General features: G+C 35.9%; 1 protein-coding gene across 1 annotated transcript in view; it reads left to right on the top strand.

Moving 5' to 3' along the window:
* Nucleotides 1-1,137: 1,137 nt before the first annotated feature.
* Nucleotides 1,138-12,955, top strand: part of LOC581678 (neurobeachin) — a 29,072-nt gene continuing 17,254 nt past the window's right edge. The window contains exons 1-5 of the mRNA XM_030981282.1: nt 1,138-1,369; nt 1,691-1,746; nt 5,422-5,539; nt 7,366-7,468; nt 8,503-8,568. Of these exons, the coding sequence (XP_030837142.1) occupies nt 1,138-1,369; nt 1,691-1,746; nt 5,422-5,539; nt 7,366-7,468; nt 8,503-8,568 (575 nt within the window). The remainder of the gene's footprint in view (nt 1,370-1,690; nt 1,747-5,421; nt 5,540-7,365; nt 7,469-8,502; nt 8,569-12,955) is intronic.

Genomic DNA, 12,955 nt, shown 5'->3' with positions numbered 1-12,955 from the left:
TATACAGAAGAAAGAGAGGGGTATAACTTGACAGGGATGGCCCATGAAAGGTAGTAACAAGCTTATATCTAGTGGGGTCTTTCGATTTGTGGAAATACCTGTCATTGTACTAAATATTTATGAGGCTATTTTCATTAAAGGACGTTCATAATGCATCTAGGGTTATGTGTTTGAAAGCTTCTATGGATTCCATAATATATTCCTGTCTAATATATGTGGACTTACTTGCCCCCTTTTGGTTTGACACCAATCTGAGTGAAGCATCAAGTAGATTGTCAGTTGCAATCATCAAAAATGGTTTACAAATGTACCTCTCATGTTTTCTGTCATTGCCTGTAGTGAAAGAGAGCTGCTGTACACCTGCAAGATACATGCACCTATGAAGATATGTTACCCTAATGTTCAATGACAGACTAGATAACATCTTAATATCTTGCTATGCGAGTCGTCCATAGCATTGTCACATTCAATTGCAGCGTTGATTGTCTCCGGTCTTGTTCTTCCCTGAATAGTAGTCCCACATGGTTTAGCCTGTGTGGGACAAAGTGAGCTTTCTGTGCGGATTCTCAAACCCTTGGGTATCACAAGGGTGGCATATGTTAGTATTTCTTGATGTGTGTATAGTAGTACTTGTGGCAATGATAAGTTCTGACAGTCAATTCAATCTAACTTAGATCTTTGGTCATTTCTTCCAACTTTCAATTGATGTTACATTTAAGATAAAGCAGTGGACCAATTGATATAATGATATTAATAATAATATTACATACATTTAATGGTAATGTATTTGACGTTTGTACATGTTTGATCTGTAAATTTTATATGTCGCAAAGTGAAAAATTAATTCTTCCTACAATAAATCTAACTTGGTATAAAATTTATGAATTGGTTACAGAATCAATGAATTCATAATAAGTGGAAGCATTTCATTCATAAGGGGCAATAGTTTTCATTTGGCATAAACATGTAGTGGCTTGCTGTGACTTCTTGCAATTTGTACACATACATTGTACTGTAGACAGTAAAGGTCTGTTGTACCCATACGGAATGAGTGAACTATAGGCAATGAATTCCACATTTATGGAGTAGCCAAGTAGTAGGCCTACATGGTGCGTTTCAGACGCGCAGTCTGTCGGGATGCCTCCACTACTGGAATGCACCCTACAGCGCCCAACCCGCAAGGCGGAGCGATCACTCGACTATCAGTGCCTCTCAAAATTAGATCTCCCCAAATTGAATTTGACGCGGAAAAAGCCACTCAATTACGGAGGCACGCCGAGCAGGGCATCCTACCCCGCAAGGCTGGCCTTTTCGGCAGCCGAAACCATACCCCAGACTCCCGGCATGGGGCTGGCGCCGGGCCTCTGCTGCGTGTAAAGTCACGATTTGGCTTAAACAAACAGGTAAATAGGACAACGTAGAGAAGGCAGAGTAATGGGGATGGTAACAGAGGCTGCTTTCATACCAACGCCCTAATCCGGTCCATCCTAAGTTCCAAACATCATCTTTACACAAGAAGCTTAAGAATGTGATAGAGAATACACTTGGCAACATGTGTGGCAGAGATTCTTGACAGGCAATCAATATATTTGCACAATGTTATTAGGAACCATTCAAAATTGGTGCAAGGTTGTAGATATGGCATCACTATTAAGTCTAAGAAACTTTTAACATTTATGTGCCATTACAGCAAAACTGATGTTACGAGATGCAGCTGAATTTGAACCAGCAGCAACTTTATTGAAAGTAAGATGGGTTTCATCAACTCCCTTGTCATTATAGTCATGAGTCATCAGTGCCAGGCATATCCAAATACCATCATCACCTAGATCTCCCTCATTATCTGAACACTATTATCATCATCATCATCATCATCATCATCATCAACACCAACACCACTGATACCATAAATTTACTATCATCACCCTGTAATGCTGGTTCTCGGCTCTAGATTACGCTAATAATAACAAATTCCCAACACCATCTGCACCAAAGCCTGAGGGTTTTTTGTCATTTGCAGAAATATTCCAGTATTCCGGTCTGAAACCCGGTTTTGATGTCCATGTATGAATGCTCCTTGATGTTTGGTATCATGTAGGAGAATGGGAGACACATGAGAGGGGTGGGTGCTACCCCCTGCTTGCATCACTCCTGATCCCTGTCTGTGACCCCTGTATGCTCTGATGTAAATAAATAAACAAATTGCAGAGAAACAGAGACTGTAGTAAATAGTCTTGAAATAACTCCAGGCTGGATGTGATGGGATTGATTTGTAAAGGTACCCAAACAGTCAAAGGAAAAATCTTGTATAATATGTCAAAATATCATAGCAACTACAGAATGTGAACATAAGATATTCTTGATTTTCTATAAGTTTTTTGTTTGTTTTCATATTTTTAGTAGATATAATATATTGGTTCTCGTAAAAGGGTTGGCATCACATGTCTTGTGTTTACATGGGGATCTCCATCTTTCAGCAAATTGATGACTGTCTTTAATTGAAAGTCATCAGTTATAATGATCATAGGAATGTTTATATAGAACACAATTTTGTTGATAAAGCGTCCTAAACGTTTAAGTTAGTATTGCATTAAAATGATCATGCTTGTATCAAAGTCTACATTAAACACTTTTAGGCAAAATTGTAATGTGACTGAGAAGTTTTGTGGTGCTCTAGAGAACATCTATGTACGATCTGATATTAGATTGACATTTCTTTGAAGGACACTACTCCTTACTTCCAATCATTCATTGCTATTTTTACCCCAGTGGTATTTAGGTTTGGGTAATGACCAGGTTACATTACACTGTTACATGGTCATTTAGTCATTAATGTAACATAGGAGTGTTTTTGCTAGATAATAAAATGCTTAATACTATGTAAATGACACTGTCAGTCATTTGCAGACATTTATATAACCATGTGGTTCTGAAGAGACAAAACTATGAGAGTGTGCAATCTTGAAGATTTTAAGAAAACGATGAAACTTTAAAGGCTATTTAGTATGTACACAGATTTTTGTCCAAGAGAATGAAAAGGGCCCATCTATATCAATAAAACATGGGGACATTATGTTTGTAATGTTTATAAGGACATTGTGTGGGGTGTGTTTAGATCAGGAGAGGATTAAATAGGTACAAAGTGAGTGAGATGGGAGAGAGAGAGAGAGAGAGAGGGGGGGGGGGGGGGGGGGGGGGGGGAGGGGGGGGGAGAGAGAGAGAGAGGGGGAGAGAAAGAGAGAGAGAGAGAGAGAGAGGGAGGATACCTGATATAATGAAGGATGGGGGGTAAATGCGTACTTTGAAGGAAACTTACCTTTTGATGGATGGAGGGGTGAATGAATGCAGAGAGGAGAATTAAAATAAGTATGGGAGAGCAGATACATGAATGATAGCCAGAAATATATAGAATGAAAACTCTGGATTTGAAGGAGAATGATATTGGTAAGTATAAATCAGTGGCATATTGCGTGATGGGATAACTGAAAATACCAAACATTTCAGAAACAGGTAAAGTATGATGCATATGAGCAAAAAATAAATTAGGAATGAAATGCCAGTTAGACTATTCTGTCATCATTCAATATGCTACATTTAATTAAATAGTATAAGTGCCATGTTATACTATTACGATGATTGGTTGTGTATGTGATACATTACTTTTGGGCTAAAAACAGAAACGTAAGACCCTAAGTCAAGAATATCCTTCCAGCAGAATTCCATTTAGATGCAAATGTGACAGATGTATGTTTGTATTATTCCTCCCCATTTCCTCTCCCCCAACAAAAATAGAAATAGAAAACTTGATCAACATTGGAAGCTGAAAAAGTTCAGGATAAGTTTGTGGTCTCAAATTCAGCGCTGTCAATCTAAAATGGCAGAGAATTAGCACATAGTCTTGTACAGCAGACACGGTCTCCATTTTATTATCACATAGTTTCTTTGGGACTCACATTTTTATCTTCCCATTTGTTCGAAGTCCTTTCAAATTCTGGTACCTAGAATTGTAATACTATTTAGGCAATCTGATTTAACCATCCAAAACTATTTTGCTTATTCACTTCTGAGATTGCACGATCTTTATTCAAAGTATTCCAAATCTAATGAATGTTTGAATGCAAGAGAACTTTCAATTAGAATACACTCAGTTGTGTCTCACAGTGATACAGAATAAAGGTGGTATATTCATCCAGTCCTCTTTCATTCTTGTATTTATACAATGGATACAACTTGTTTTATAGTGTAAATCAATAACTTTCATGCCTGTATGTGTATAGAATTAATACTTTGACAAGGAAAGAGTCATATAGAAATGCATTGTCTCTCCAGGAAATGTAAGGGTATGAAGCATAGACTAATGTAAATCTTGGATAGCTTTCCCCCAGGTGCTTTGTGCATCCCTGCTAAGTTTGTTGAAATCACAAGTGTCTATCTAAACACTACTCCATCTCTGTAAACATGGCATCTCAGTAGTACTATATGTCCAAGCATCCTACCAGAATCCCTCTCTCTATTTCTCTCTCTATCTCTCTCTGTCTATCTCTCTCTCTCTCTCCTCTCTCTCATCTCTCCTCTCTCTCTCTCTCTCCTCTCTCTCATCTCTCCTCTCTCTCTCTCTCTTCTCTCTCTGTCTGTCTCTGTCTCTCTCCGTTCTGTCTGTCTGTCTCTCTCTGTGTTTTTTCTCTCGGTCTCTGTCATTCACTCTCACTACTTGTTTTCTTACTCTTTATTTCCCCTTGTTTTCTCATTCTACTACCTTTTATAAGTACACATTGATATTTAAACAAAAGTTTTATTTGAAACAATTTCTTCAGACTGAAGTTTCAGTTTGTCTACATCTACTGTAGATTTCACATTGTCTGTTTGGAGCCAGAAGGATGTCACTTTTTTTGTAACTTTAACAATAACACCCTTTTGGCTCTGAACAGACAACATATGGTATTCAAATAATTACATATTCTAATATATGATAGTGTTTCTGAACCTGTAATCCTGTAATAATGTAATATAACTTTTTGGTTTAAAAAAAATTAATTAGTTTCTATCAGCTGCAAGTGATATGCTTCATGTGTATAATTGAAAATGTATGCAATGTGTGTCTGTAATGTATATACCAAACATCTATCTACCATGTATTTTTTCCTTCTGAAATATATTTTTTTGAACTTTCATTATAGCATGACTTGTTCTAATATTCAAAGCTATACATATATATTGTCTGCTGTAGGCCAAATGGGCACTAACTCTTTTCACTTGGAACAGAGTCAATGCCCATCTGGCTCTCGGTAAACACTTACAGTTTTCTTTCCTAGCAAGAATTGATTTGTCCTTTCTCCAAAAGAAGGAGAAGCAATTAGATGTGAAGATTCTTTCAATAATTAATCATTCTTCAAATTTGTCTCTTTTTTGGGTACATTACAGGTGTTGATATACACAGAAGGTTTACATGGAAGATGGCACTTCAACGACATCAGAGCTGTCTTTTCCAGGAGATACCTCTTACAGAATACCGCAGTAGAGATCTTCCTGGCTAACAGAAGTGAGTAGGCCTTTAAATTCATTCATTGATTTCTGAGACGAGACAGTCAAGTTTATACTGGTTTGGAATGTACTTTAGGGCCCTGTCTTACAAAGAGTTGATATCAATCGCAACTCATTTGCAATTGATATCAATCGCAACTATGTAAATAAGAGATAGGAGACTGCAAACTTGCAATTGATTTGGATCAATCACAACTCTTTGTAAGACAGGGCCCAGGGCGGCGTTTCACAAAACTTGTCAAACTTGTGACAAATGACAGTTTTTGTTATAAGCTACTGAAATCCTTGCTTCTGATTGGTTGTCAACAGATTTGTCACTGATTTTTATGATTTGTCATTGACAAAATGCTTTGTGAAACGGGTCCCAGATGTACATGTAAATGTAGATGTCAATCATAGGTTCAAAGTGTTTCTGCTATCAATATCTTGTTACCAACTGACCAAAACCATGTATAGCAAGGTATGTATAACTTTCAAATAAAAGAAATACATCAATGAATAAAATGCATTTTGTGTGAAAAGCTTGTCAAAGACTAACTTTTAGAATGTCATTCATAAATGATTACAGGAAGTGCAGAGGATCAAATCTAAAAGTATTTCACACAGATATCCCCTCCTTTAAAAACACTCTATTTTCACAGAGGTTGATATTTTGTTAGTCCTTTCAAGAGCAAAGCATAAGCAGGCCGGGTGATATATTTCTTTTTTTTTGCAAATTGCATTGGTGAACAAGTTAGATCAAAAGATTTTCTGAACATTTGCTCAGTTTCCTCATCAAATCCTGAAAATCAACCAGAGGGATGATACATATATATCAAATCTCCTCCAGTACCTGTTGAATATTCAAGCCAACAGAAATCTTGAAATTCTGCTCCTCTATTTGAAGAAAGGGTATCATGTCGCCTCTACAATGACCTCAAGTCATATTTCCAACCTATGCAGTGAGAACTGCCTCTTGAGGACAAGTGTCTGGAGACCTTACACTTTGCCTGTGGGTACGCTCAGTCAAAACTCATACTCCTCAAAACAGAGATGACATTTAATTATAGGGACTTGTGACATATTAGAACACAAAACGTGAGAAACATTGACAAACTTTCTGAGGTGTAAGGTATACCTGTCAGAAGGGTCAAGTTGAAGGTTTATGTATGGGAATTTACACTTGCCCATTCTATGCTGCAGAACTTCATTGAACACTTTCTTGTATTCAGGTACTCTATATATTACCATAGGTCCACGATATTAACTTAGTTGTAGGTCAGTGGTTAGAGTAGTTGTATTGGAACCTAAGGATTTTTGGTTCTAAAATATGTTGAGTGCCCTTGGGGTAATACACTCTTTCATTTGTAAATTAAATTAATAAAACTATTGGTAATATGTCTCAATTCCAGTAATTGCTTCAACATTTGTTGTGGGAGTCAAAGAAGATTGTCATATTTGTATTAGACCCATAAGCAGAAAGTTTTTTCAATAGGGGTTAGGCCGAGGTACCTCCCTCATTACCAATTCCATTCAAGATTTTAATGTACTTGATTAATGTATACATGAAGTTTCTAGCCCTGCTACTGTAGAACATGGATCTTCCTCTATACTATTAAGCATATAGGAATACAAATGTCTCTAAGCGCTTTACTATGGTTAGAAAAACATTTTCTATTGCATGGATAAAGGAAAATGGTTATTTTGATGTTATTTAATTTTCTTTTTTCCACTATTTTATGTTTAGTATGTGACACAAAATAAGAAGATACTTTAGACTTGCCCAATGTTACCAGAAACTTGTATTAAAGCAAACTATTCTGAACATTATCTCTTTAAATACAGCCTCTGTGATGTTCAACATGCCCAACAAGAGCACGGTCAAGAAGGTGGTCCATGCGTTACCCAGGGTTGGAGTAGGCCTCAAGTACGGCGTCCCAGCATCAAGGTGAGAAGCGCAGTGCCTTCATGCACTGAGAGCCTGAAGGGTGTTAATCCATAGCCTACTGGAACCGGGTGGCCACTGTGTTAAGCCTATGGCAATGAATTAATTTAGTAGTCATTGGATTAACTCTATGTAAAAGGATATGAGTTCGGTAGTGTAGCAAAATGAAATGGCACAGAAAGATGCTATTACTATTAGGTCATTGAGTCGGTAAATGCCTCCTCTAACTTGATTAGGCATAACCAAAACCGTATTCAGCTATGTCAAATTGCACCTTAACATTCACCAATATCACCAAAGATTACCAGTATGCCGTACTGTTCTAGATTTGCCTTTTTATGCTCTACATTTTGCTAAGCTACTCTAATACCTATCTGGCTCAAAGCAGACATCTTATTATACTTTGAAAAAACTAGGTGGACTTGCTAACAGTAGCATTACAAAGTTTCATAACTACACATTCACATGTACACACTATAAGAAAATCATGAGGCAAAATTTATGATTTAAGCTTTTCCATTAACATTCCTTAAACATCGTTCCATATTAACAAAGTATAAACTTTTCTAACATTTATTATTTCACATAGAAAGAATAAATTGTTCAATGTATATGCACATGTAGTTCTTTCTCTAAAATTAACAACACCATGTTCTAGCTATGAGTAAATGGAATAAATGCAGCTTTCTATCAAATATGGCATTATGAATCATTTCTCATGAAATATGTATGCCTCTTAAACTTCCGAACTTCTGTTTCCTGTAAATTCAAATTCCACACCTAACTTCTAGACAACTTAAAGGCCCACTGCACTACTTGTGCCCTCTATATAACAAACAATGCCTAATCGGTGACCATTGGTCCCCCATGATCCTCTTTTTCTTATGTTAACTGAGAGCTGAGTTGACGAGATAACCACCTGTCCAGTGACCTTGCAGGGCGCTCTAATCCCTCCTGTAAACTACGGCAGATAAGCTTTAAGATATATGGATGTACTTGCAACACTATGATTTTCGCATGTTTTTATTCAACATCAGCAGAGGCAGTAAACAACAAACATATAACTACAGCTTTTTCGACACTGATAGTTTCTTTCAGCTCAGGTAACACTGCAGTTCTATGATTTCATCCATGCATGACTTTTAGCCCACTACCACATCTATTCAAATTACAAATGCCATTTTTAATCACCGTACCACATGAATCACTTTAATTGATTACAATTCATTTCTGTCTTTTAGATCTATCAGTCATATTTACCATTACTGGGACTCTGTTTTAAATCTTTCATAAGTTTTAACTTTTAATACCTTGAGTGACTTATTTCTCAACACACATAAGAATATACACTAGTTTGGGCTTTGCTACAAAAAAAATGTAAAGAACCCTGGAAGCCCCTGTATAACTTTCAGGCATACATGTAGTTCTGTCTTTCTAAATATCTCAGATAAGATAGAACACATCATTTCTTGCAAACTTCTTTTTCTATCACAATCATCTTCTTCACCTATTTTCCAATTTGACATTCACTTCTTACCATATTTGGTTATTTCAACATAATTGATTTTTGAAAACTCTCTTCTCATAAAATTTGCACATATCAAGCTCTCATTTACTTGATAATTCTTTTTTCTTCATGTAAACCCTCTTGCTTGGAATAAAATCAGGAAAAAATGCAATGTAAAGATATGCAATAACTCTTCATTTCTACATCATAAATTAATTTTTGGTGATACAGTTCACTTCTTATATATCATGAAACAAATCTATTTAAGTGCTTGTAGTCGTTCTTCTGTTCATCGTGTTTATCGTGCAGTAGATGTTGCGATTGAGAACACAAAGTATTCTGAACAACCCATAGTATTTTGTCCCTATAAAACATAATATTACATACATGTTTCTGTACATGTACTTTATGCATATATTAGTACATACCCTCATTTTTTTCACACATTTGCTCATTTATACATAACTGGACATTCACTTACACTTTTATTGAAACAACATTCAATTCAAATTTAAGAAGATTCTATATGGATGCTTAATTTTTTGCAAAAGATAATTTCATAGATGAAATTCACCATCTCATGATGGAAAACACAGAATATCATTACATCCACCCATACGAGTGCCTCTCATTTTATTACATTTTGTGGGTAAGGGGGTTCATCTTCTCTCTCCTTGCCCCCCCCCCCTCCATCCTCCTACATCCATGCAAATCCATAATAAGCATAGAATGTGTATACTAATTTTGTAATCGTTAAGAAAAGGGTACTTCATTTACACAGGCAACATGTTCAGCATTAGCGCTTTAATGTATTATTCATCAACTTGTTTTACCACCCGCAAATCTATGTCATCAAATACCAATAATATATTTATGTATATATTTCATCTTCATGTATCAAAAAGCAATCAAGACATAATGCCATCACGATTAGTTCTCTCGCAGTTTGAAATGCCATATGGTGTCAAAGAAAATAGAGAGATCCTACGCAGATACATATATCGAAGGCGAACGTCACACTGTCAGATACTGTTGCTTCTTATATCCGATATATTTAGAATTTTCTGAAACCATCATCATATCATTCATATCATTCATAATGTGAGAACCAGAGATGCCGGATTGCTTAGTTTACTCTAGTTTCCACAAATATTTACGACGCCTCATTTCTCAAAAAGCAAACTTTACACAAATACAACCCACCCCATGCCAGCCCGACACTTTCAAAGGGATATTCAGGCGCTCTTGCGAAAACTGTGATTTCTTTACCGCCCTCTCCTGACCCCTGTTGACACATTCCACGACCCCGGGATGATGAGGTCACGAGTGATGGTAACCAGGCGCAATCTGTCGGTCTCCTAAACTAACCCCAACCTCCTTGTCAGCAGCTAAAGCGAATCTATCAGAAATAAATCTTCAATAATGATGCACAAAATGAGTAGATACTACCCAAAGACCACTTGGAGGTAGTTTTGTTTATTTTAAGCTTTCTGGGTAATATCAAATGTTTCTTTTGATGTGGGTTATAATGATACAATTTAAGGATGGAGGATGGAGCAAGCGGAGATATAATTTCTTTTGGATGTCGCATGAGAAAAAAATGATAAATAAATCATAACATACACAGAAGATTCAAGAATGTGAAATCACAGGGTATTCATCATGTTGTTTGGAATAAATTTGTATAATTTCTTTCTTCTGATATCTGCATTGATAATCAATGCTTTTGACAATGAGTGAGAATAAACAATGACTGTAGGCCGTTGCAACAACAGCAAGGCACTTAAAGCTTAAAAGATTTTGATTTGTTAAGTTTGTCATTTTTTTAAGCAGCAAAGAACATTGATGTCCAAATAATTATTTATTATAGTCATCACTGGTTTTTTGTTTCCCAAGAGTCCTCAGTATTATCTGTGACAGGATTGGTTCCTTAAAATTAAAAAAATATCACTGTGCAAGAGAAATCATACTTTATACAACTTTTATATAAAGAGAATGAGGAGAGTTTAAATTTTGATGTTGGAAAAGGTTTAAGAAAGTGTGTAAATTTGTTTTTTTAATATCAAAATCAGATTGTACAATTTGATAATGTTTTACGATAGAAAGAAAAAATACCATTCACCAAGATGTGCAATTGCAAAAGCTTCTTCAATAACGGTGAACGTAATTCAAGGTATGAAAGCTACCATATGAAGACTCAGTAGTCTTCTGTGAATATTTTACCCTGTCTATGACTCCTCTGGTCTCTTCCAAACTTAATTGGTAAACTCATACTAAACTTTTATTGATTTTTGAAAGAAGATGGATATATGAGAAAGCTCTAGTAGGCTGGTTTTTATTTCAAATTTGTACAAATGTCCCCAATTATATAAGCATTTTGAATCTACTAAAAAGTTTCATGAGGGCAAGGATACTTGTGAGAGATTGCCGATAGTGTGAATACTTCTGTGTGATTGCCAGCGGTGTGGAAGTGGATCTCAGCGAGAGTTTGTTTAAGATATGACAAACAGACCTGTCTAACGTGTCAATAAGATGACACTCTGCTGTTCCTATCATTGTGGTGGGGATATTTAAAGATGCTATCAAGAGGAGGATGATCTTGAGTTTTGTCAACAAAATGCTATGATAGGGTCTTGGAGGTGACCTAGTGTGGGTGACCTAGTGTGGGTGACCCAGTGTGGGTGACCGAGTGGGTGAATCCCAAAACCACCCTGTATTTCTATTTTCTTGCTTAAACTAAGTTCTGTTGTTTTACTTCTGCACCATTTTTATACTTGTCTCCTTTGAGCTGCTGTTTTCCCTCCCTCTCTCTTGTTCTTTTACATTCTCTCTATCTTATTGACCTTTTCTTTTTGCCTATTTAAATGTCTTTTAGGCTATTTCATTCTGTTTACCTCTCTGTCTTGGTACATCCCCCCCCCCTTCCCTCCCCCTCTCTCTCTCTCTCTCTCTCTCTCTCTCTTCTTACTCTTCTTTTTGTTTCTTACTCTCCCTTGTTTTGTCTTTATCTCTCTCTCAATTTGTACTTTACCTCAAAATAATTATTATTTCTTCCTTTTGTTTCTCTCTTCCTCTGTCATATATATATATCTATACCTGTTTTCCCAACAGCAAGCATAATCCTTAAAAAAAAAAAATAAAAAAAAAAAATTGAAAATTCTAGAAATGAAAGAATTGTCAAAAACATCTAAATCAATGATACTGATGATGTACATGTAATATGATTATCAGAGTGTATCATATTATGGTCTCAACTAATGTTTCATGTTGAATACTATATCAGATGATCAAAGAGAAGAGATTAATTTGGGTATCTTCCAATAAATAAAAAGATATTGATGAACCTTCTGGAGCTACCCCTATCTTACAACAAAATGAAATTTACAACAGCTCAATATATATAGAATGCAAAATGCCAGTGTATGATTTATTTTCTGATATCTGAAATTGATCTTAGTATGGACAAATGCAATATGATAATGATTTTGTTTCTTTGCCTCTTCACCTTCTGGTCACATGCACCTCATCTTTGAGCAAGAGCAATTTCTTCTCTTTGGGTTTGATGGATCATTCATCATTGCTAAAAAGCATGCATGTTTTTATTAAATTCAGATCTGGTGTTGATACAAGGGGTTCAGGAATTTTATTGCTATTTGTATTTGGTAATTTTTATCAATTTTACATTTCTCTTTCTTCTAATGTTCTCAAAGAAAGCATGAGTTTATTTTCAGTAAAAGATATTTGGTTGATGGCATCGTTGGGTCGGACGGGGAAAGAGTGATTTATCCATCTAAATTTTTTGTGTCTGGTCTACATGTAAATTCAACATTCTGCTAACAACTTCAAGACTGGTATCATCTCTATCAATAAATGACTCTTTCATTCATTTGAACATTCATTACACAGAGTCTTCACCAACTTAACATCAATGAATCTTAATTTCGATGTGTAATAGACTCTTGCATCACTCATATGAGTCTGAT

Source organism: Strongylocentrotus purpuratus, unplaced genomic scaffold (genome assembly GCF_000002235.5).
Source record: "Strongylocentrotus purpuratus isolate Spur 01 unplaced genomic scaffold, Spur_5.0 spur5_scaffold_11, whole genome shotgun sequence".
In the NCBI taxonomy this organism is placed as follows: Eukaryota; Metazoa; Echinodermata; class Echinoidea; order Camarodonta; family Strongylocentrotidae; genus Strongylocentrotus; species Strongylocentrotus purpuratus.
Note: the sequence above shows the minus strand (reverse complement) of the source record. Positions and strands in the feature narration are given on the sequence as shown.